General features: G+C 43.8%; 1 protein-coding gene across 4 annotated transcripts in view; it reads right to left on the bottom strand.

Annotated features, from left to right (window-relative positions):
* Window positions 1-24758, bottom strand: part of LOC137651175 (DEP domain-containing protein 1A-like) — an 87895-nt gene extending 63137 nt beyond the window's left edge. For all 4 annotated transcript variants that reach the window (XM_068384318.1, XM_068384320.1, XM_068384321.1 and 1 more), the window contains exons 1-4: window positions 24364-24758; window positions 12825-13006; window positions 12345-12431; window positions 6973-7126 (exon numbers count right to left, since the gene is read on the bottom strand). In XM_068384318.1, coding sequence (XP_068240419.1) covers window positions 6973-7126; window positions 12345-12431; window positions 12825-13006; window positions 24364-24417 — 477 coding nt within the window. In that variant the 5' untranslated portion in view covers window positions 24418-24758. The remainder of the gene's footprint in view (window positions 1-6972; window positions 7127-12344; window positions 12432-12824; window positions 13007-24363) is intronic.
* Between the last annotated feature and the right edge of the window lie 1564 nt (window positions 24759-26322).

The following is a 26322-nucleotide window of genomic DNA, read 5'->3' as shown; positions in this document are numbered from 1 at the left end:
CAATAAAAGTATTCAAGAGAAAGGTTAAAAAGGTTATGGGATTAAGGGAATGTAGTGGCTGAGCCCTCACCTACTACTGCACTCGCTGCTACGAATGGTCCCAGGGTGTAGCAGTTCTCGTAAAGAGACTGGACATCTTTCAGATAAAATGATGCAAACACCGACTTGCTCCTCCAATAGGTTGCATCCATTATGCTCTGCAGAGAACGGTTTTTATTAAAGGCCAACGAAGTAGCTACAGCTCTTACTTCGTGGGTCCTTACCTTCAGCAATGCAAGGTCTTCCTCCTTTAAGTGAGAATGTGCTTCTCTGATCAGAAGCCTTATATAGTACGAAAGCCCATTCTTGGACATGGGTCTCGAGGGTTTCTTGATGGCACACCATAAGGCTTCTGACTGTCCTCGAATAGGTTTAGACCTCTTCAGATAATATTTGAGAGCTCTGACAGGGCAAAGAACTCTCTCTAGTTCGTTACCTACCATGTTGGAGAGGCTAGGTATTTCGAACGATCTAGGCCAAGGACGTGAAGGAAGCTCGTTCTTTGCTAGGAATCCAAGCTGAAAAGAACATGTTGCAGATTCGGTTGTGAAACCAATGTTCTTGCTGAAGGCATGAACCTCACTGACTCTCTTAGCTGTTGCAAGGCAAACGAGAAAAGCAGTCTTGAGGGTAAGATCCTTGAAGGAAGCTGACTGGAGAGGTTCGAACCTAGATGTCATAAGGAACCTTAAGACTACGTCTAGATTCCAGCCTGGAGTGGAAAGACGACGTTCTTTAGACGTCTCAAAAGACTTGAGAATGTCTTGAAGGTCCTTGTTGGAAGACAGGTCCAAACCCCTGTGGCGGAGAACCGAGGCCAACATGCTCCTATATCCTTTAATCGTAGGTGTTGAAAGGGATCTCTCATTCCTAAGATGAAGAAGGAAGTCAGCTATTTGGATCACAGAGGTATTGGTAGAGGATATTGAATTGGCTCTACACCAGCTTCGGAAGACCTCCCACTTAGACTGGTAGACTCTACGAGTGGAAATTCTTCTAGCTCTGGCAATCGCACTGGCTGCCTCCTTCGAAAAGCCTCTAGCTCTAGCGAATCTTTCGACAGTCTGAAGGCAGTCAGTCGAAGAGCGTGGAGGTTTGGGTGCAACCTGTCTACGTGTGGTTGACGTAGAAGGTCCACTCTTAGAGGTAGAGTCCTGGGGAAGTCGACTAGCCATTGAAGTACCTCTGTGTACCATTCTCTTGCAGGCCAAAGGGGAGCAACCAGCGTCAGCCGTGTCCCTTCGTGCGAGACGAATTTCTGCAGAACTTTGTTTATTATCTTGAACGGAGGGAATGCGTACAGGTCGAGATGGGACCAGTTCAGAAGAAAAGCATCCACATGAACCGCTGCAGGGTCTGGAACAGGGGAACAATAAAGCGGAAGTCTCTTGGTGATGGAGGTGGCAAACAGATCTATGGTAGGTTGACCCCACAAGGTCCAAAGTCTGTTGCACACACTCTTGTGGAGGGTCCATTCCGTGGGAATGACCTGATTCCTTCTGCTGAGGCGATCCGCTGAAACATTCATATCGCCCTGGATGAACCTCGTGACCAGTGTGAGGTTTAGACCTCTTGACCAAATGAGGAGGTCCCTTGCGATCTCGTAAAGGCTCCTCGAATGGGTCCCTCCTTGCTTGGAGATGTAAGCCAAGGCTGTGGTGTTGTCTGAATTCACCTCCACCACTTTGCCTAGCAGGAGGGACTTGAAGTTCAACAGGGCAAGATGAACTGCTAACAGTTCCTTGCAGTTGATGTGGAGTAATCCTTGTTCCTTGTTCCATACTCCTGAGCATTCCCGTCCGTCCAAGGTCGCACCCCAGCCCGAGTCCGATGCATCCGAGAAGAGATGAAGATGGGGGGTCTGGATGGCCAATGATAGACCCTCCTTGAGAAGGAGATTGTGCTTCCACCACAGGAGAGTGGTCTTCATCTCTTGGTTGATAGGGATAGAGACTGCTTCTAGAGTCGAGCCCTTGTCCCAATGAGCCGCAAGATGGAATTGAAGAGGGCGGAGGTGGAGTCTCCCTAGCTCGATAAACAGGGCCAGTGATGAGAGGGTCCCTGTGAGACTCATCCACTGTCTCACTGAGCAATTGCTCCTCTTCAGCATGCTCATGATGCACTCTAGGGCTTGGTTTATCCTGGGGGCCGATGGAAAAGCCCGAAAATCCCGACTCTGAATCTCCATTCCCAGGTACACAATGGATTGGGAGGGAATGAGTTGAGATTTCTCTATATTGACTAATAGACCTAGGTCTCTGATTAGATCTAAAGTCCAAGAGAGGTTCTCCAGACAACGACGACTCGTGGAGGCTCTCAACAGCCAGTCGTCTAGGTAGAGGGAGGCTCTGATGTTCGATAAGTGCAGGAATTTCGCTACATTCCTCATCAGATGAGTAAAGACCATAGAAGCTGTGCTTAGGCCAAAACACAGGGCTTGGAACTGATAGACAACCTTTCCGAAAACGAATCTCAGGAAAGGTTGGGAGTCTGGATGAATGGGAACGTGAAAGTATGCATCTTTCAAGTCCAACGAGACCATCCAGTCCTCCTGTCTGACCGCTGCTAAGACCGACTTGGTCGTCTCCATGTGAACGTCTGCTTGGTGACATACTCGTTGAGAGAGCTGACGTCCAGCACCGGTCTCCAACCTCCTGTCTTCTTGGCCACAAGAAAGAGACGGTTGTAGAAGCCCGGGGATTGATGGTCCCGGACTATAACCACTGCCTTCTTCTGCACAAGTAGCGACACCTCCTGTTGCAATGCTAGCCTCTTGTCCTCTTCTTTGTAGTTGGGAGAGAGGTTGATGGGCGATGTGGTCAGAGGCGGTTTGAGGCAGAATGGAATCCTGTAACCGTACCTCAGCCAACTGACAGACTGTGCGTCTGCACCTCTCTTCTCCCAGGCTCGCCAGAAGATCTTGAGCCTGGCTCCTACTGTTGTCTGGAGAATTTGAGAGTCAGTTCTTTCCCTTAGATGTCCTGGGTCCTTTCCTAGACTTGCTCCTGTGAGAGTCTGGACGGGAGCTTCCTCGGCTGGGGGCTCTACCACGAAAGGGCGGTATGAACCTCGTAGCCGGGGTATCAGCCACTGGGGAGCGATAAGTCTTGGGGACAGAGGTGGTAACCTTAGACTTACGAGCCGATGAGGCTACAAGATCGTGCGTGTCCTTCTGTATCAGGGCAGCCGACAAGTCCTTAACTAGCTCCTCGGGAAAGAGGAACTTTGAGAGTGGAGCAAAAAGGAGCTGTGACCGTTGGCACGGTGTAATGCTGGCGGAGAGGAAGGTACACAGTTGTTCCCTTTTCTTCAACACCCCTGATACAAATAACGACGCTAGCTCACCCGATCCATCTCTGATGGCCTTATCCATGCAGGACATAATTAGCATGGCAGAATCTTTGTCCGCAGGAGAGGTTTTCTTGCTGAGGGCTCCCAGGCACCAGTCGAGAAAGTTGAACATTTCAAAAGCTCTGAACAACCCTTTCAGAAGATGATCCAAGTCTGAGAAGGTCCAACAAACCTTCGAGCGTCTCATCGCAGTCCTCCGAGGCGAGTCCACCAGACTTGAGAAGTCAGCCTGGGCAGAGGCAGGTACTCCCAAGCCTGGTGCTTCCCCTGTGGCATACCAAACGCAACCTTTCGAAGCGAGCTTCGTTGGAGGGAACATGAAGGAAGTCTTGCCAAGGTGTTGTTTAGACTGAAGCCACTCCCCTAAGATCCTTAAAGCCCTCTTGGAGGATCTAGCTAGGACAAGCTTAGTATAGTTGGACTTAGCTTGTTGTACGCCCAGCGAAAACTCAGATGGAGGAGAGCGGGGAATAGCAGAGACGAAGTGGTCTGGGTAAATCTCCCTGAGTAGAGCCAAGACCTTTCGAAAATCAATCGACAATGGAGAAAGCTTAGACTCTTCTACGTCTGATGAGGGATCAAGGTGTGCCTCCTCATCATCCGACACTTCATCAGCAGAGGGTAGCGAAGCGATCGGACCAGAATGCTGAACCGCAGAGTCAGAACGGGTAGGAACAATAACAGAGGTTTCCTCTTCCTGAGGGAAAACCTGAGGCTCAGACTGCAAAGGCTGAACAACAGACGAAGCAGAAGGCAGGCGCATGGGTGAAGGAGGTTGACTCCTAGCAAGAGTTGAACCCAAGGATTGCACAAGCTGAGCGGAGGACGGAGGTGGAGTAGTCCGTTCCTGTTCCTGTGAGATGAGTGGAGCATGAAGAGGTTGAGGCTGCGCAGAACAAGGTAAAGTTCTCGCAAGCTGAGGCTCCTGAGGCGCAAGTCCAGGGTGTAGAGGAGCTTGCCTAGAGGAGGGTTGAGCTCGCTGCAGCGATGGTTGAGCAGACAGACTCACGGAGGGGAGAGGTTGTTGTACCCCAACCGAGAGTTGCACCACTGGTGGAGCAGCAAGGGGAGGCGGAGGAAGAGTGGAATAACTCTCCTGATCCCAAAGCAAGGGTTGCCTTAAAGAAGGCTGAGGCTGAACAACACTGGGAACAGCGAACTCCGAAAGTGGCTCAACATCGTACGCCTGGCAGATGGTGCTGCGACCAGGCGGAGCAGGTGCAGGCTGGGCGAGCACAGGCGGAGCGAGAACAGGTGGAGGGAGTGTAGGCGGAGGAGGAGGTGCAACACTCTCAGCCCGACACTCACGCATCAAGTCCGAAAGCTGAGCTTGCATGGACTGAAGCAGGGTCCACTTGGGGTCGGCAGAAACGATAACAGACTGAGGTAAAGTCACAGTCGGGCTCTGTATAGGCAGAACCTTACTCCTCTTGGGCGGAGTACAGTCGACCGATGACTGAGGCGAGTCAGAGCTGAGCCAATGACTGCAACCTGGCTGAGCACTCGCGGACTGAACTCTACGTTTAAGCGGTCTCGAGACCTGAGACCAACGTTTCTTCCCTGCTAGTTGATCAGCGGACGAGAAGACGGGCTCAATCGTCTGCAGGTGGGAGTGACGGTCTAAGGAAGACACGCCCGCAACCACCGAGGATAATTCTGTGCGCCTAACAAGGCCTGTCGAACCCTTAAGCCCTTCGACATTGCTTCTCCCCTGGGCATGGGAGCTTGCAAGAGGTCCCGGACTGGGAGGACGACTGGCTCGCACAGAAAAATCCTCACGCACCACACTGGCACCACTAGCACTTGGCACTGCACCGAAACTAGCACTCGTCACAGCACTGGCACTATTTCCACCCACTGCACTCTTGACCTTCAGTTCTTTAACCTCGGCCATCAGAGACTTATGGTCACTTACCACTGATTCTACTTTATCTCCTAAAGCCTGAATAGCACGCAAAACAATTGACATATCAGGCGGAGGGCACACAGTAGGTTCGGGGGTAGCCACTACAGGGGTAGGAAAAGGTAGGGGATCATGAGGTGAGGAAAACATAGAAGAGTGAGAAGAACTTCTCCTAACTCTACCTCTCTCTAACTTAGATGAATATTTTAAAAGACGGACAAATTCCAATTCCGAAAGTCCGGTGCACTCCTCACATCGATTTTCTAATAGACAGGGCCTGTCCCTACAGTCAGAACAAGCGGTGTGAGGATCTACCGAGGCCTTCGGAATACGCCTATTGCAAGACCTACATCGTCTTTGGGAGGGGGCTTGCGAAACGTCAGACATCTTGTTTCAAAGAGTTAGCCAAAGGGTGATCCAAAAACTTATTAACCGTTAATCAGTATTATATAAAAGCTATCTAGCTAATATAAAAAGGATTCCAGTAAAGCGACAGCCGTTAATCTAAGAGAATACTTCACCAAATATCCATGAATAAACTCGAAGACCATAAGCGTATCCCAGAACGTCTAGCCGGAAGCACGACAGAGGAATAATTGAGGAGGTGTCAACAACAAATGATTGAGTACCTGGCCACAGGTGGCGCTGGTAAGTACACCCCCTTCTAGTATTGTGATAGCTGGCGTATCCCTCCATAGAATTCTGTCGGGCAACGGAGTTGACAGCTACATGATTATCGGGTAAGTTTAATATTGAAAAACCACTTATTCATCAATCATACTTTTTACAAACTGTAGTTAAACAATGTGGGTTTCATAATTAAAGAAGAGATTTCCCAGCATTCAGAGATACAAACACAAATCCAACTGAAAATAACAGATAAAGAAATACTGTAATAAAACAATATGACATCATTTAACCCTTTTACCCCTAAAGGACGTACTGGTACGTTTCACAAAACACATCCCTTTACCCCCATGAACGTACTGGTACGTTCTTGCAAAAAACAGCTATTTTTTTTTTTTTTTTTTTTGCATATTTTTGATAATTTTTTGAGAAACTTCAGGCATTTTCCAAGAGAATGAGACCAACCTGACCTTTCTATGACGAAAATTAAGGCTGTTAGAGCAATTTAAAAAAAATATACTGCAAAATGTGCTTGAAAAAAATTAACCCCTGGGGGTTAAGGGTTGGAGATTTCCAAATAGCCTGGGGGTAAAAGGGTTAATACAGTATGCAAAACAGCATTCATAATAAAATGATATTTATTTCATACGGAACCTGATTAATTGGTGATTTTTATAGCTGGAATTCAGATTAGGTCTACTATAGGCCAAAATTTAACAAAATTCGATTTACAAACAGCTTCTTGGAATCAATTATGTTTGGAAGTTGATGGCCTTGTCTTTAGTGATACACATAGTTATACTATATATACCAAGGCACTTCCCCCAATTTTGGGGGGTAGCCGACATCAACAAATGAAACAAAACAAAAAAGGGGACCTCTACTCTCTACGTTCCTCCCAGCCTGACAAGGGACTCAACCGAGTTCAGCTGGTACTGCTAGGGTGCCACAGCCCACCCTCCCCCGTTATCCACCACAGATGAAGCTTCATAATACTATATATAATTCCTATCTTTTCAAAATACATAAAACAAATGCCATATGGTGCTCACCTTAGGAGAATTTTCCCATTTTTTCCTTAAAACTGGAGATGCTCCTTCATTGCCATCCACATAACTGGGGTTGTTAGAACTGAGAGTACCCAGAGCAATGCGACCAGGAGTTCGTGGGGTACGGAGTGCCTTCAACGGCGATTTGTTGCAAAACCTGTTGAGTAAAAGAAAAAAGAAAAAAAAACTGTAGATCTCGTTCATCTATTCTAAATTACTGTCTACCAGGGCAAAGATTTTGAAAGAAATATTTTATTGAACAGATAAAAAACAAATTTCTAAACAATGCAATCGGCCTCAAAATTTCACTCGCTAATCAATATCACAAATTTGTAAGGTCATTTGTATTTTTCCTACCTATACAAACACAAGTCATCTAAATAGGAATACAATTTCAATGCAAGCTACAACAGCCACTGAATTGTTTACGAGATTCAGTAGTTATTGCAGCCACTGAATTATTAATGAGATTCAGTTTTTGCAGCCCCTGAATTGTTAACGAGATTCAGTAGTTATCGCAGCCACTGAATTGTTAACAAGATTCAGTAGTTATCGCAGCCACTGAATTGTTAGAGATTCAGTAGTTACCACAGCCCCTGAATTGTCTACGAGATTCAGTAGTTATTGCAGCCACTGAATTATCAATGATTCAGTTTTTGCAGCCACTGAATTGTTAACAAGATTCAGTAGTTATCGCAGCCCTTGAATTGTTAACAAGATTCAGTAGTTATCGCAGCCCTTGAATTGTTAACAAGATTCAGCAGTTATCGCAGCCATTGAATTGTTAAGAGATTCAGTAGTTATCGCAGCCATTAAATTGTTAAGAGATTCAGTAATTATCGCAGCCATTGAATTGTTAAAGAAATTCAATAGTTACCCCCCCCCTTCGCTCACTTTTCCCGTTTCTGCCCTTCCGACTTAATTGGTATTATACAAAGTCTTTCCCACTCATGGTCACAGCTGGTGTTAGAGGCCTTAGCACTAAGGTACAGCTGGATGAGGTGCCTGCCTTGCAGCACTACTACTGCGCCTTGAATATGACAGAGGACTCTGATACCTCCAAAGGAATGGTTGGTTTACCCCGTGGGGATAACACTGTAGGGCCGTGGATCGGTACATTGACTACCTGCAAAATTGCCTTAGCAAGGTCAGCGAACCAGGATGCATCCTTCGAAAAGGAAGAGGCATCCATTGAGGCGCTGCGGCAGTGATTCTTCTCATTAGGTGGAGTCCCAAGGAAGGGGCGAGGACAACTAGCTGGTCTGTCGTGCTTGCCCAAGGTATTTGCTCCCTTAGGAAGACGTGAACGGCCAAATTGTTGATCGCAAGCGAGCACACACTCGCCAATTGCCAAAGTAGAGCAAAAAGGTGTTGTAAGTTGTTCTACCAAAGTGGCATTCCATAGCGCGCACAAGCACCGTACCACATAGCGGCATGGCGACCGTTGGCAAGCATCTGTATAGGTGCGTGCAGGTATGGTGGCGACCTCCTATGCCTGCTGTCAGGCTAATTGCCCGTAGCACGTTGGCGAGTTCGTGATAGCGCATAACTGTGATACATGAGATGCCGAAGCAAAACATGTTAGCAGGAGTTTGGCAGGCTACTGAAATCGTGCACAGACCTTCGTTAGACGGAGAAGCTCATCCAAACACCTCGCTAGTGCTTAGTGGATGGGTGCACAACTCTGTGCAAAACTCCCATGTGAGTCTGGGGTTTGTGCTTCCATGCATCATGGGGTAAAGTAGTCTTGCTCTTTATACCTCCCATAGAAAGGTTGGCAAGAAGCCTTGTATTCTCCAACAAGAGGAGGAATTCGCTCACGAAGAGACGAATAAGACTGGGCTGAACTTGCTATGCACTGGCACGCAGGTAGAACAGGTTCTCCCTCCTAAGAGGTCGAAACCCAAGGCACAGATCCTGGAGGGACTGGCCTCGTATAATGGACCTTCTGTAATGTTCTACGGACACGACGACAAGGGGCGGGAGCTGGAAAACCGCTGCCTAACCTCATCGTCGTTTAGTCTAGCTCCAAAATGCTGGAACAAAGCATGGAGAAATCGAGCACTCGTTTGTTGAAGACCCTGGGGGGCATCTCGGTCACGAACAAGTATTAAGTAGGGCGCTCATCACCAGGTAGAGACGCTCCATAAAACGAATGTTATGCACACTCACATGGTGAGCAGGTTCATGTTGGGGCTGAGCATCAAAAGTAGCGAGCTGAGAAACATGGCCAAAGCCAGTTCCTGGTTTCACAACGTGGGGATCCCTTGTCGGTTAACACCAAGGGGTAGACGTACGCAACTGCTCACGTTCTTTTGCCAAGGCAGGACAAATGATGGGTGGTAGAGCAGTAGCAGAGGTTGCTGCGGGTAGTGACACTAGACGTTCCTTCGGTACATGACCTTCGGAGTCTCTAAGGAGAAGACCATAGTCAACCCTTTGAGAGGCACGTGCGTGATCCCGCTGTGTCCCTAACTACAGAGCCTTTATCCTCATTATTATTATTATCATGTTTATTACATGGTAAGCTACAACCATAGTTGGAAAAGCAGGATTTTATAAGCCCATGGGTTCCAACAGTGAAAAAATAGCCCAGTGAGGAAAGAAAATAAGGTAATAAACAAACTGAAAAAGAAGTAAAGAACAATTAAAAATTATTCTAGGAACTGTAAAAACATCAAAATAGGTCTTTCTTATCTAAACTATATAAAGAGACATTTACTGCAAGCTTCAACTTTTGAAGTTCCACTGATTCAACTACCTGATTAGGTAAGATCATTCCACAACATGGTCACAGCTGGAATAAAACTTCCAGAACACTATGCAGCATTGAGCCTCATGATGAAGAAGGCATGACTTGGAATTAGCTTCATATCTAGCAATATGAACAGGATGGTATTGTACTGTATGGGAAGATCTGAATGCAAAGAATGGTCAAAACTATGAAAAGTCTTATGCAACATACATAACGAACTAATTGAACGACGGTGCTAGAGATTGATATCTACTGTACATCAGTCATGAGAAATTTAATAAACCTCAAGTTCCTGTCCAACAAATTAAGACGAGATTCGGCAGCTGACGACAAGACAGAAGAACAATACTCGAAACAAGGTAGAATGAAAGAATTAAAACACTTCTTTAGAATTGATTGATCACTAAAAATCTCAAGACTTTCTCAGTAAGCCAATTTTTAGTGCAATTAAAGAAGAGAAAGACCTAATGTGTTTCTCAAAAGCAAATTTGCTGTTAAGAATCACACCTAAAATTATATGTCATACAGTGTTCAAGAAACATCATCAATGCCGAGATCCGGATGTTCAGAAGCCACTGTCCTCGGCCTACTTACAACCATACTTTGAGTTTTGTTAGGATTCAACTTCATGCCCTATAATTTGCACCATTAATTTTAGCTAGATCTCTATTAAGGGTTTCAGCAAACCCAGATCTACATTCAGGAGATGGAGTTGATGCAAAGAGAGTAGCATCATCTGCATATACAAAAAGCTTGTTTTCTAGTCCAAACCATGTGTCATGTGTTTATAGTATGAATCGTAATGGGACAAGAACAATACCTTGAGGAACACTAGGTATCACATTTTTATACTTGATAGTGTGTCCATCAACAACAACTCTTTGCAATCTATTACAGTACTTGAAAATTCAGTAATGATACTAAGAAATGACCCACCCACTCCCAACTGCTTGGGTTTGAAAACAAGGGCCTCATGATTAACACTGACAAAGGCAGCACTAAAATCAAAGGCCAATCATACGAACATTCCTTAGAGGGGATACTCAAAAGCCACAAGGAAGGCCAACACTGTCGCACAGCATCACCCCTACAGGCAAGGACAGCACCACTTTGCTAGGGGAAGCAACAGAGTGCTAAGAACTGTAAGGTTGTCCGGGAGGCTAACAGCCACCACTCTTGCTAGACCGTTCCCCAGAGGAGACCGATTGAGCAGTCAGTGTGGCAGGAACAAGCTGACAGAGTAAGACACTGGGGCTTCTTGGTCTTCAACGATGAACCCGAAGGAGAGAGAGAAAAAAAGAGAAGTCTCTTTTGGCCTTATTCTTCTGCCGCCTATCAAACCTCTGCCACTGGGAGGATGGTCACTCTCTACAAACCGTACAAGACTACTGTGTGCAGGAGTGACCCCTGCACACAGGACAAAGGACATGAGGATCCGTCTCCTTGATTGACATGCAAGTGCTACAATGGTGCCCTTCAATGCCAGGACAAATCCACACCATGGAGCCTCCTCTGAGAGAAAAAGATATATTCAAAGTTTTAGACCCTTTTGTATTTCGTTTGGAACGAATAAGGGCTAACTGGAGAGAAGGACTATGTCCGTTCTCCGAGCTAAAATAAATAGCGACAATTTCACCATTGCATGTATGAACAGAGTGGCTGGTCTACCCCCACTATTATTATTATCATTACTACTTGCTAAGCTACAACCCTAGTTGGAAAAGCAAGATGCTATAAGCCCAGGATCCCCAATAGGGAAAATAGCCCAGTGAGGAAAGGAAACAAGGTAAACAAAATTTTAAAATCAGTAACATTAATATAAACAATTCCTATATAAGCTATAAAAATTTTAACAAAACAAAAGGAAGAGAAATTAGATAGAATAGTGTGCCCGCGTGTACTCTCAAGCAAGAAAATTCTAACCCCAGACAGTGGAAGACCATAGTACAGAGGCTATGGCACTACCCAAGACTAGAGAACAATGGTTTGATTTTAGAGTTTCCTCCTAGAAGAGCTACTTACCATAGCTTAAGAGTCTCTTCTAACCCCCACCAAGAGGAAAGTACCCACTGAACAATTACAGTCCAATAGTTAACACCTTAGGTGAAGAAAAATTGATTGGTAACTTCATTGTCGTCAGGTGTATGAGAACAGAGGAGAATCTGCAAAGAATAGACCAGACTATTCAGTGTATGTGTAGGCAAAAGGAGAGTGAACCATAACCGAGAGAAGAGTCCAATGCAGTACTATCTGGCCAGTCAAAGGACCCGATAACTCTCTAGCGGTAGTATCTCGATGGGTGGCTGGTGCCCTGGCCAACCTACTATCTGGCCAGTCAAAGGACCCGATAACTCTCTAGCGGTAGTATCTCGATGGGTGGCTGGTGTCCTGGCCAACCTACTACCTAGCAAAGGGTAGTTATACCTCGCTTTAAAGTCTTTTGGCTAGTTTTCCACATTCGCCGAAATAATATCCACTGTAAAGATCGAAATGGTTTGTATTAGGTGCTGGAACAAACAAAATAAACAAAGGCAGTGAAACTTTGGACTCTAGTCTATCTCAGCTGACATTCATTAGGGCTAAATTATTACTTAATAATCCAAATAGAGTAACATCTTACCTATATAAATCTCTGTTATCCTTAAAATTTTCAGAATGAGAGCTGCTGCCATGAACATCCTCAATCAGTCCTGCTTTCACAAATTTCCTGTAAATATTTGTATAACACAATGAACACTATAAGGGTAGTAACTATATTTATCAACCCATTAATCACAGAATTCAGGGTCATAACAAGTGGGTCTTTCCATTCAATAAATTTTTCCATCTACTGCACTTGGAGAAGATTTACCGGCCTTTTAAGGATATAGGATATTATTGTTAAGAATTTTAGAGAAGGGCCATGTAAGACCACTTTTTTAATTCCAAGCTGTTTGTACTTTACCTTGAGAAAATCTTTTAAAAATATGACAAAATGAGTAGCAAAATTACTTAAAATCCAAACATAGACAATGCAAAGCTACAGCTTAATATTTTCTTATATATTAATAAGTTATGTATTTAAAATATATTCCTTTACTTATTTCCTTTGAATTCTTACCTTAATAATTTAGTAGTTTGTTCTCGTGATACACTGCTTCCAAAGTTAGGATTGTTTTTGAGATGCACGTGTAGCCAGTCGATTGCCTCGGCTGCTGTAAAACACCGTTCATATTGCCGAAGCCCACGCCAATGTCGGGAAACAGGCATGCCATTGTAGAAACCTCTGACAGCATCGTTCCACTGTACGGAAAATAAACATATCTTACTCAGGTTTATCTAATCACACCAATCATTTGTTCTATTATAAAATAAGCAACAGAACAATAATAAGCACATACAAGTTGAAAAATTGTAAAAGCAACAGCCATATAACTATTGAACATAGATTTAACATATTTGGTTAATGTAAATATTAAAAAATATTCAAATACCGTAAAGCTACACAAACCCAAAGTGCAATATAAACATGTCAATGAGCTTACGAGACCTTAACAGTAACAATTACTAAACAGTCCTGGTATTTTCTCTTCTGTACTAGATTATCAACACCATGTTGTGTCCTGAAAGGAGATGATGGAATTGCTTGAGGGCTAGAAAGGCTTCCCTCATCTCTAGGAGGTTTATGTGGCACTGACGCTCGGTCTCGGACCAGAGCCAAGAGGCAAGGTGGTGCAGCAGGTGAGCCCACACCCTTCTTTGGACGCATTTGTGATGAGCATCTATTCTGGGGGGAGAGAGAGAGAAAATCTATTCCCTGAGCAGGTTGGTGTCTAGCACCCACCACCTCAGGTCTCTCTTTTGCTCTCACCCAATCGAAACCAGTAGGTTCGAAGGGTCTTTATGGTGAGACCAGAATGTCTTCAGCTATCACTGGAGAGAACGGATGCAATGATGGCCATTGGGAACCAGTTGCTCCAAGGAGGATGGGTGCCCCAACAAATTCATCCACCAATATGCTGGTAGTACGTCTTGCAGTAGAAACGGGCGAGCTGTCTGTTTCAGTCTCTATTTTGTCTATGCATGGAAAGACTTAGCCTAATTTGAAGTCTATTTTCATCCCGAGATATACCAGATCTTGAGAAGGTTGCAGAGAAGACTTCTCATGACTTACCACAATCCCCAGATCGTGGCAAAACTCTAGGAGTTTGTCTCGATGGGGGAGAAGGGTCTCCCTCGAGTCTTCAAGAATCAGCCAGTCATCTAGATGACGAAGGAGACAAATGCCGTTCTTGTGCGTCCAGGTGGACACCAGGCTCAACCCATGTGGTGCTATGGACAGGCCAAAACACAACACCTTGAATTGGTATGTCTTGTTGTTTAGAACGAACCTTAGGAACTTCCCTGGCAATGAATGAATGGGGATCTGGAAGTACGCATTCTTGAGATCCAGCATCATCATGAAGTCAATTGGTCTGACAGCCTGTCTAACCGTTTGTGTCGTCTCCAGCTTGAATGGAGTTTGTTGGACAAACTCGTTCAAGGCAGAGAGGTCTATGACTGATCTCCAGCTTCCAGATGTCTTCTCTACAAGCGAGAGAGAGCACTGTATAAGGCTTGGGACTTGTCTGGGATCTCTTGGAGAACATCCTTCTGCAACTTGGTCTGGACTTTGGCCTGAAGGGTCTGTTCCTTCGCTGATCCCTTTGCGAAGGAACTTGTCATTGCTGGATACAGTGAACCCTCGCTACTTCGCGGTTCGACCATCGCGGATTCACCACTTCGCGGATTTTTTCCAAAACCCATATATATACAGTAATATATATATATATATGTATGCATGTATTTATGTATATATGTAGGTATGTATATGTGTATACATATAAATATATATATATATATACACACACACACACATATATATATATATATATATATATATATATATATATATATATATACATATATATATATATATATATATATATATATATATATATATATATATATATATATATATATATATATATATATATATATATATATATATATATATATATATATATATATATATATATCTATATATCTAAAGTAGGAAGATGTGATGTAGTTCTAAGGGATAAGTATGGTAAATATGTCTGGGTAATAAGCAAAGCTCTACCTCCAGTTTGTTTCTACATTATGATCATTGATAAATGTAAACAAAACATTGGTTGCCATTTTTTATCGTGCTTTTTAGCATGTTTAGGAAATGCATGATATAAAATCACCTTTAATATTTGTGCCTGTTTTAGTTTAGGGTACTGTAGTACATGCATTAAGTGTTCTGTACATTAAAGGGTAGTTTGTTAACAGTACTACGTACAAGGGAAGGTTTTAAAAGTCTGAATATACATGTTGAATAAATAGGTAAATATGGTGTCACTACTTCGCGGATTTTCACCTATCGCGGCCGCGACTGGAACCTATCTACCGCGATAAACGAGGGTTCACTGTATAGGGTTACGAGTGAAAAAGAGTGCATGAACAGGATGTGGTATCCGCTCTGAGGATGGTGACCGGCCTAGGTTCAGCCTCGTGGAACATCGACCTCTTGCACCTGCTCTATACGTGTCCTCCCATCAGTGGACTTAATTGAGGTACACCCCGGTAAGGGGATCAAACACGGCTTCCTCCCTTCGTTCCTCTACCTCGACATGGCTGCTTGGATCCTTGCTTCTTAGAAGCTGCCAACTTGAAACAGTTTCCAATATCCCTGGCGTTTCATCGGTGACGATCACTGCAGCAGTGGTGCTGGGGAATAAGGGCAAGAAGTCATTGCTTGATGGAAGAGGGAGTCTTGGCTCGTTTTCCTCCACCTCTCAGCGACTGCATTGAAGTTCTACACGTTGAAGAGGGAGGGATCATCCATTGTGGAGTTGTAAGCTTCATAGCTTCCCCTCTAGACACTTTCTTATGGAATTTTGAGATTACAGCATCCCGTCATCTCAAAGCCGAGATAACCCACAGGTTGAGGACGTTGTGGGAGAGGAACGCCACCATCCTGGTGGCTGAAAGGAGGAAGGCAGATATTCCCTGCCATTCAGCGCTTCCCACTGCACATTGCGCATCATATAAAAAAAACATAAAAGCTCTCAGAAACGATTGTAAACAAGGAAGACTCAGTAACCCGGCAACTGTCTCCCCAAAATGTAAAATTAAGACAAGGAAATGGCATTCTCATTTTAGTTGATAGATATTATCATACCTCTAGTCCCATTTGTTATACTGTACAGAGAAATATAAAAAAATATCAATTTTTAATAATTATTTGTATTTTTCCTAGCTATACAAACTTTAATCTTTTAATTATTACTATTATTACTTGCTAAGCTACAACCCTTGTTGGAAAAGCAGGATGCTATAAGTCCAAGGACTCCAACGGGGAAAAAAGCCCAGGGAGGAAAGGAAACAAGAAAAAATAAAATATTTTCAGAACAGTAACATTAAAATAAATATTTCCTATATAAACTATAAAAACTTTAAAAAAACAAGAGGCAGACAAATAAGATAGAATAGTGTGCCTGAGTTTACCCTCAAGCATGGTAGGGAATATGTTTTCAGTGCAAGTTAGGTGGTCGTTAAATCATTTTAAAAAGTATAACAAAAATATTCCTGATTTTAAAGTTTATGACGTGTAAATGTTGTTTTCTTGTGAATGTTCACTTGAAAAATAAGAGAAATAAAATAAAAAATTGTAGCGGGCAGAGTTGTCTTCATGGGCGAACCTTTCCAAGGTGCTACGTTTGCCAGTGATTTCTCAACTGTACAGAGTGTAGATCAAAGGCCTTTATTTAACTAACCAACGGCAGTTCCCCCTAACCTCTCAGCCAAATAAATTTCACCTTCCATTTATCCATCCCAAACTACTACTATACTGGTATTCATTCTTCGTAACGTCAAGGTCTGTCCCGTCCGCCATTATAAAAGACGAAGTCTCTTGGAAAGATGGTGTTGCAACCAGAATGTCAGTACTGTACAGCAATATACATTAGTAAAATTATAGTTTTGGACAGAACTACATTTTAAGAAGAAAAAATGTTATTTTTATTAGTAAAATAAATTTTTGAATATACTTACCCGATAATCATGTAGCTGTCAACTCCGTTGCCCGACAGAATTCTATGGAGGGATACGCCAGCTATCACAATACTAGAAGGGGGTGTACTTACCAGCGCCACCTGTGGCCAGGTACTCAAGTACTTCTTGTTGACACCTCCTCAATTATTCCTCGGTCCACTGGTTCTCTATGGGGAGGAAGGGAGGGTCGATTAAATCATGATTATCGGGTAAGTATATTCAAAAATTTATTTTACTAATAAAAATAACATTTTTCAATATTAAACTTACCCGATAATCATGTAGCTGATTCACACCCAGGGGGGTGGGTGAAAACCAGTGTACAAGATTAAAGGATAGCAAAGTATCCCATATTTCATATAACAGTTATCTCAAATAACAATGAAATAATAAGTACCTGGTAAGGAAGTCGAATTGAACCGTTACTCTGCCTCTTTTTTAAGTTCGTCTTCCTTACTGAGCGCAGCGTTCCTCTTGGAGGCTGAATCAACCCAAAGGTGCCAAAGTATATGGGGTTGCAACCCCTACTAAAGGACCTCTACAAAACCTCTAACCCAGGCGCTTCTCAAGAATGAATAGACCACCCGCCAAATCAAAAGGATGCGGAAGGCTTCTTAGCCTACCGTAACAACCATAAAAACAACAATAAAAGTATTCAAGAGAAAGGTTAAAAAAGGTTATGGGATTAAGGGAATGTAGTGGCTGAGCCCTCACCTACTACTGCACTCGCTGCTACGAATGGTCCCAGGGTGTAGCAGTTCTCGTAAAGAGACTGGACATCTTTCAGATAAAATGATGCAAACACTGACTTGCTCCTCCAATAGGTTGCATCCATTATGCTCTGCAGAGAACGGTTTTTATTAAAGGCCATCGAAGTAGCTACGGCTCTTACTTCGTGGGTCCTTACCTTCAGCAATGCAAGGTCTTCCTCCTTTAAGTGAGAGTGGGCTTCTCTAATCAGAAGCCTTATATAATATGAAACCCCATTCTTGGACATGGGCCTCGAAGGTTTCTTGATGGCACACCATAAGGCTTCTGACTGTCCTCGAAGAGGTTTAGACCTCTTAAGATAAAATTTGAGAGCTCTGACAGGGCAAAGAACTCTCTCTAGTTCGTTACCTACTGTACCATGTTGGAGAGGCTAGGTATTTCAAACGATCTAGGCCAAGGACGTGAAGGAAGTTCGTTCTTTGCTAGGAATCCAAGCTGAAAAGAACATGTTGCAGATTCGGTCGTGAAACCAATGTTCTTGCTGAAGGCATGAACCTCACTGACTCTCTTAGCTGTTGCAAGGCAGACGAGAAAAAGAGTCTTGAGGGTAAGGTCCTTGAAGGAAGCTGACTGGAGAGGTTCGAACCTAGGTGACATAAGGAACCTTAAGACTACGTCTAGGTTCCAGCCTGGAGTGGATAGACGACGCTCTTTAGACGTCTCAAAAGACTTAAGAATGTCTTGAAGGTCCTTGTTGGAAGAAAGGTCCAAACCTCTGTGGCGGAGAACTGAAGCCAACATACTCCTATACCCTTTAATCGTAGGGGCTGAAAGTGATCTCTCATTCCTAAGATGTAGAAGGAAGTCAGCTATTTGGGTCACAGAGGTATTGGTAGAGGATATTGAATTGGCTCTACACCAGCTTCGGAAGACCTCCCACTTAGACTGGTAGACTCTACGAGTGGAAACCCTTCTCGCTCTGGCAATCGCACTGGCTGCCTCCTTCGAAAAGCCTCTAGCTCTAGCGAATCTTTCGACAGTCTGAAGGCAGTCAGCCGAAGAGCGTGGAGGTTTGGGTGCAACCTGTCTACGTGAGGTTGACGTAGAAGGTCCACTCTTAGAGGTAGAGTCCTGGGGATGTCGACTAGCCATTGAAGTACCTCTGTGAACCATTCTCTTGCAGGCCAAAGGGGAGCAACCAGCGTCAGCCGTGTCCCTTCGTGCGAGAGGAATTTCTGCAGAACTTTGTTTATTATCTTGAACGGTGGGAATGCGTACAGGTCGAGATGGGACCAGTTCAGTAGAAAAGCATCCACATGAACTGCTGCAGGGTCTGGAACAGGGGAACAGTACAGCGGAAGTCTCTTGGTTATGGAGGTGGCAAACAGATCTATGGTAGGTTGACCCCACAAGGTCCAAAGTCTGTTGCACACACTCTTGTGGAGGGTCCATTCCGTGGGAATGACCTGATTCCTTCTGCTTAGGCGATCTGCTGAGACGTTCATATCGCCCTGAATGAACCTCGTGACCAGAGTGAGGTTTAGACCTCTTGACCAAATGAGGAGGTCCCTTGCGATCTCGTATAGGCTCCTCGAATGGGTCCCTCCTTGCTTGGAGATGTAAGCCAAGGCTGTGGTATTGTCTGAGTTCACCTCTACCACTTTGCCTAGCAGGAGGGACTTGAAGTTCAACAGGGCTAAATGAACTGCTAGTAGCTCCTTGCAGTTGATGTGGAGTAATTCCTGTTCTTCGTTCCACGTTCCCGAGCATTCCCGTCCGTTCAAGGTCGCACCCCAGCCCGAGTCCGATGCATCTGAGAAGAGATGAAGATTGGGGGTCTGAATAGCCAACGAAAGACCCTCCCTGAGAAGGAGGTTGTGCTTCCACCACAGGAGAGTGGTCTTCATCTCTTGGGTGATTGGGATAGAGACTGCTTCGAGAGTCGAACCCTTGTCCCAATGAGCTGCAAGATGGAATTGAAGAGGGCGGAGGTGGAGTCTCCCTAGCTCGACGAACAGGGCCAGTGATGAAAGGGTCCCTGTGAGACTCATCCACTGTCTCACCGAGCAACTGCTCCTCTTCAGCATGCTCATGATGCACTCTAGGGCTTGGCTTATCCTGGGGGCCGAAGGAAAAGCCCGAAAAACCTGACTCCGAATCTCCATTCCCAGGTACACAATGGATTGGGAGGGAATGAGTTGAGACTTTTCTATGTTGACTAATAGACCCAGTTCTCTGATTAAGTCTAAAGTCCAATTGAGATTCTCCAGACAGCGACGACTCGTGGAGGCTCTCAACAGCCAGTCGTCCAAGTAGAGGGAGGCTCTGATGTCCGATAAGTGTAGGAATTTTGCTATATTCCTCATCAGATGAGTAAAGACCATAGGAGCTGTGCTTAGGCCAAAACACAGGGCTTGGAATTGGTAGACAACCTTTCCGAAAACGAATCTCAGGAAAGGTTGGGAGTCTGGATGAATAGGAACGTGAAAGTAGGCATCTTTCAAGTCCAACGAGACCATCCAGTCCTCCTGCCTGACCGCTGCTAAGACCGACTTCGTCGTCTCCATCGTGAACGTCTGCTTGGTGACATACGCGTTGAGCGCGCTGACGTCCAGCACCGGTCTCCAACCTCCTGTCTTCTTGGCCACAAGAAAGAGACGGTTGTAGAAGCCCGGGGATTGATGGTCCAGGACTATAACCACTGCCTTCTTCTGCACAAGTAGCGACACCTCCTGGTGCAATGCTAGCCTCTTGTCCTCTTCTTTGTAGTTGGGAGAGAGGTTGATGGGCGATGTGGTCAGAGGTGGTTTGAGGCAGAATGGAATCCTGTAACCGTTCCTCAGCCAACTGACAGACTGGGCGTCTGCACCTCTCTTCTCCCAGGCTCGCCAGAAGATCTTGAGCCTGGCTCCTACTGCTGTCTGGAGATGCGGAGAGTCAGTTTTTACCTTTAGATGTCCTGGAGCCTTTCCTGGACTTGCTCCTGTAAGAGTCTGGACGGGAGCTTCCTCGGCTGGGGGCTCTACCACGAAAGGGCGGTATGAACCTCGTAGCAGGGGTATCAGCCACTGGTGAGCGATAAGTCTTGGGGACTGAGGTAGTAACCTTAGACTTACGAGCCGATGAGGCTACAAGATCGTGTGTGTCCTTTTGTATCAGGGCAGCAGACAAGTCCTTAACCAGCTCTTCAGGGAAGAGGAACTTCGAGAGCGGAGCAAAAAGGAGTTGTGACCTTTGGCAAGGTGTAATGCTGGAGGAAAGGAAGGTACACAGCTGTTCCCTTTTCTTCAAAACCCCTGATACAAACATCGACGCAAGCTCACCAGATCCATCCCTAATGGCCTTATCCATGCAGGACATTAATAGCATGGCAGAATCCTTGTCCGCAGGAGAGGTCTTCTTGCTGAGGGCCCCCAGGCACCAGTCAAGAAAGTTGAACATCTCAAATGCTCTAAACAGTCCTTTCAGTAAGTGATCAAGGTCTGAGAAGGTCCAGCAAACCTTAGAGCGCCTCATTGCAGTTCTCCGAGGCGAGTCCACCAGACTTGAGAAGTCAGCCTGGGCAGAGGCAGGTACTCCCAAGCCTGGTGCTTCTCCTGTGGCATACCAAACGCTCGCTTTCGAAGTGAGCTTGGTCGGCAGGAACATGAAAGAAGTCTTGCTAAGGTGTTGCTTAGACTGCAGCCACTCCCCTAAGATCCTTAATGCTCTCTTAGAGGACCTTGCTAGGACTAGCTTAGTATAGGAGGACTTAGCTTGTTGTATGCCCAGCGAAAACTCAGATGGCGGAGAGCGGGGAATAGCAGAGACAAAGTGGTCTGGGTAAACCTCCCTAAGCAGAACCAAGACCTTACGAAAGTCAATAGACTGTGGAGAAGGCTTGGATTCATCCACGTCTGATGAGGGATCCAGGTGTGCCTCCTCATCATCAGACGCCTCATCACCAGAGTGTAGCGAAGATATCGGACAAGAATGCTGAACAGCAGAGTCAGAACGAGTAGGAACAATAGTAGTGGTTTCCTCTTCAAGTAACTGTTGAGGGAGAACCTGAGGCTCAGACTGCAAAGGCTGAATAGCAGACGAAGCAGAAGGAAGGCGCATGGGTGGAGGAGGCTGACTCCTAGCATGAGTGGTTGAACCCAAGGATTGCGCTTGCTGAGCGGTTGGTGGAAGCGGAGTAGCAAGTTCCTGTTCCTGTGGTGTGAGCGGAGCGTGATGAGGTTGAGGCTGCGCAGAACAAGGTAAATGTCTCGCAAGCTGAGGCTCCTGAGGCGCAAGGCCAAGGTGTAGTGGAGCTTGCCTTGTGGATGGTTGAGCTCGCTGCAGCGAGAGCTGAGGAGACTGACTCATGGACGGGAGAGGTTGTTGTACCTCAGCCAAGAGTTGCACCACTGGTGGAGCAGCAAAGGGAGGCGGAGGAAGAGAGGTATAATCCTCCTGATCCCATAGCAAAGGTTGCCTTAAAGAAGGCGGAGGCTGAACACCACTGGGAACAGCAAACTCAGCCCGTGGCTCAACATCGTACGCCTGGCAGGTGGTACTGCGATCAGGCGGAGCGAGCGCAGGCGGAGCGAGCGCAGGCGGAGGGAGTGTAGGCGGAGGCGGAGGTGCAACACTCTCAGCCCGACACTCACGCATCAAGTCCGAAAGCTGTGCTTGCATGGACTGTAGTAGAGTCCACTTAGGGTCGGCAGAAACTACAGTAGGCTGAGGTAAAGCCTTAACAGTCGAGCTCTGTTGTGGCAGAACCTTACTCCTCTTGGGCGGAGTGCAGTCGACAGATGACTGCGGCGAGTCAGAGCTGAGCCAATGACTGCAACCTGGCTGAGCACTCGCGGACTGGACTCTGCGTTTAAGTGGTCTCGAGACCTGAGACCAACGTTTCTTCCCTGACAGATGATCAGCGGACGAGAAAAAGACGGGCTCAATCGTCTGCGGGTGGGAGTGACGGTCTTTGGAAGACACGCCCGCAACCACCGAGGATACTTCTGTGCGCCTAACAAGGCCTGCCGAACCCTTATGCCCTTCGACATTGCTTCTCCCCTGGGCATGGGAGCTTGCAAGAGGTCCCGGACTGGGAGGACGACTGGCTCGCACAGAAGAATCCTCACGCACCACACTGGCACTGACACTAGCACTTGGCACTGCACTGAGACTAGCACTCGTCACAGCACTGGCACTAACTCCACCCACTGCACTCTTGACCTTAAGTTCCTTGACTTCGGCCATCAGAGACTTATGGTCACTTACCACTGACTCTACTTTATCGCCTAAGGCCTGAATAGCACGCAAAACAACAGACATATCAGGCGGAGGGCAAACAGTAGGTTCGGGGGTAGCCACTACAGGGGTAGGAAAAGGTAGGGGATCATGAGGTGAGGAAAACAGTGAAGAGTGAGAAGAACTCCTCCTAACTCTACCTCTCTCTAACTTAGATGAATATTTTAAAAGACGGACAAATTCCAGTTCCGAAAGTCCGGCGCATTCCTCACATCGATTTTCTAACTGACAGGGCCTGTCCCTACAGTCAGAACAAGCGGTGTGAGGATCTACCGAGGCCTTCGGAATACGCCTATTGCAAGACCTACATCGTCTATGGGAGGGGGCTTGCGAAATGTCAGACATCTTGAATCCAAAGAGTTAGCCAAAGGGGTTTCCAAAATCAAGCAAAAGATCGTTAACCGTTAATCAGGACTATATAAAAGCTATCTAGCTAATATAAGAAGGTTTCCAGTAATGCGACAGCCGAAATCTGAGAGAATACTTCACCAATTAGCCGTGAACAAACTCGAAGATCATAAGCGTATCCCAGAACGTCTTGCCGGAAGCACGACAGAGGAATAATTGAGGAGGTGTCAACAAGAAGTACTTGAGTACCTGGCCACAGGTGGCGCTGGTAAGTACACCCCCTTCTAGTATTGTGATAGCTGGCGTATCCCTCCATAGAATTCTGTCGGGCAACGGAGTTGACAGCTACATGATTATCGGGTAAGTTTAATATTGAAAAATAGTTTTTCCCATAGTAAATTCTGTGCTTTAACTGGATTTAACCTTCATTTCAACTGCAATTAACCGAAACCCCTTAGACTGTCTCAGAACGAGGATATCTTTTAAGAAAAAAAAATCAAACTCCTATGTACCAGCAAGCGGTACATGTCTAGCTGTGCACGCTAACCCCTTTGATTATTAATTTTTAGATAATCAAATTATTAATTGCAGTGAAAATAGGTGTCACCCTGAGTTCCCACTGGGGGTTCCCATTATTTTAGGATATATATATATATATATATATATATATATATATATATATATATATATATATATATATATATTTCTGAAAATATTCATTTGCGAAGGGAATGAGTGTCATTTATGAAGAGCGGAATTTTTTCTATAGAAAAAAATAGTTTTTTTTCCTAGGTTACATTGCCCTGTAATACAGTACAATAATACCTGTTTAATTATATAATATTAAACTACACAATCAGATAACTGAAAAACACTCGGTAATGTAGCTATCACATCAGGAGAAAATTCCCTAGCCTAACCATACACAGGTTTTTGGGCTCAAGCCATGTCGTCCAGATGGAGGGTTCCTTCAGTAGCTTCCTAAGGGTATATTTGACTATACCCTTAGAAAGCTACTGAAGGAACCTTCCATCAGGACGACATGGTTATCTCACCCAAAAATAGATTTTTCGCTACGCTCAAAATCCGTTTTTTACCTTATAATGTTGTGCAGTGCCCCTGTATTCACAGTAATATATTCTAATGTATTTTTTCACAATTAAAATTACACAAAATAAATCATTTATCCCCATATAACCTACCAACTTCGTTGCTCGGTAAGGTCCCGAGAGTATAGACGGCTTTTTCCCACTCATTTGGCCTAGGCTACAGAAAGAGGTTTTCACTGAGAATTCCCAGGCCTAGATTAAGATGGATATAGCCATTAGCATCGCCTAGATGTACTTAACCACTTCATAATGCTAAAGCATCGTCTACGTTTCTTCATCGTCACAAATACCTTATCAGTACCCAAACATTAAATTCTGTTTCAGTGGGTATATTTTCATATATGGATCGACTTATAAGTTTTACTTTGTGTGTGGCGTTTAACAATGAGCTCAAATGTTCATATTTGATTAAAATAATTCCGATATATTAATTATGGTATAATAAACGAGTAAAATTCCTTGGACCACTTTGTTTACACTGGCTAGAATTATTCGAAATTGACGGTTCACTACCGTTCATGCCAGGGTGCGTTCATTAAATAATTCACGATTGTTTTTACATATCAATTGTTCATTCTCAACTTAATACGTTAATTTTTCATAAAATTTTGTAGGTTTTAAATTAATAATAAATTTAAAAAATTAATTATTATCTAATACTTATGTAGAAATTTGATAATATTAATAAACGATTTCGGGACTCCACAGGAAACTTGTACATGCCAGGGTGCGTTCATTTAATAATTTACGATTATTTTTATATTTCAATTGTTCATTCTCAACTTAATACGTTAATTTTTCATAAAAGTTTGTAGGTCTTAAATTAATGATAAATTTAAAAAATTAATTATTATCCAATAGTTTTGTAGAAATTTGATAATATTAATAAATAAACGATTTCGGGACTCCACAGTAAACAGTACTACCAACAGTTTCAAACATAAACAGACCCATTAAAATTATAACATTTTCCAAATATAACAACAACCCGTCGATTTTTTTCCGTAATTACTATGTAGTATTATGAACTAACTCTTGTTTTCATTAATACTCAAAATGTCTTAACTAAATTATATATTCTAAGATTTTAATATTTGTGGTATCTTTGATTTCAGCTATAACAAGGAAATGCTCTATCTATGTGATTGTATTCTAACGGTCCTAAATAGGCGAAAATTAGAGACAATTAGGTTGTATGACCTCAGAATTTCCTTCTAAATTTACTTAAATGTTTTTTAAAAGTATATTTTATATATTTTTTTTCTCCTTTTCACATTTGTACATCTGTTGGATGTATTCTGATTCATCCATCTTTCAATGTTGCTTAAATTGATAATAACATCAAATAGAAATATCGTTTACTGCAATTACACTTTTCGGTTGAGAAAAAACGACCAACCTTCAAAAAGCTAATCTAAAAGTACTATCAATGCGTTATCTTAATCTCGCTATACTTATGGAACCTTTACTTAAAATCAGTTACTAATCTTTCTTATAAAGAACTTAAACACAACGCAATACAGTATATTCTAACAAGTTTCAACAGTATAAAGCCTTTTTTTTATTTTTTGTTCAAATATAAAATAATGGTGGAAACTAAAGCAAATGTATTTTAAAAACTTATATAAAGTATTTTACTTCTACTAACTTACTTTAAGGGCTGCTTTTTGTCAGGATGCCTGAAAACTTTAAATCAATCAATCAATCTCACCAAAATCCTATACCCTCTACATTGTCTACAAGATGTACAAAGTCAGATTTTCGTATAACATATTCTTAGGCATTTTGCATATCACACTGCATAACTGGTGTTTATTGTCAAATCCACATTAAAAAAAAAACACTTTGTAATAATAATAATAATAATAATAATAATAATTATAATAATAATAATAATAATAATAATAATAATAATAATAATAATAATAATAATAATAATAATGATAATAATAATAATAATAGTTATTATTATTATTATTATTATTATTATTATTATTATTATTATTATCATTATCATATTATTAGCTAAGCTACAACCCTACCAACCCTAGT

Source organism: Palaemon carinicauda, chromosome 12 (genome assembly GCF_036898095.1).
Source record: "Palaemon carinicauda isolate YSFRI2023 chromosome 12, ASM3689809v2, whole genome shotgun sequence".
Taxonomy (NCBI): Eukaryota; Metazoa; Arthropoda; class Malacostraca; order Decapoda; family Palaemonidae; genus Palaemon; species Palaemon carinicauda.
Note: the sequence above shows the minus strand (reverse complement) of the source record. Positions and strands in the feature narration are given on the sequence as shown.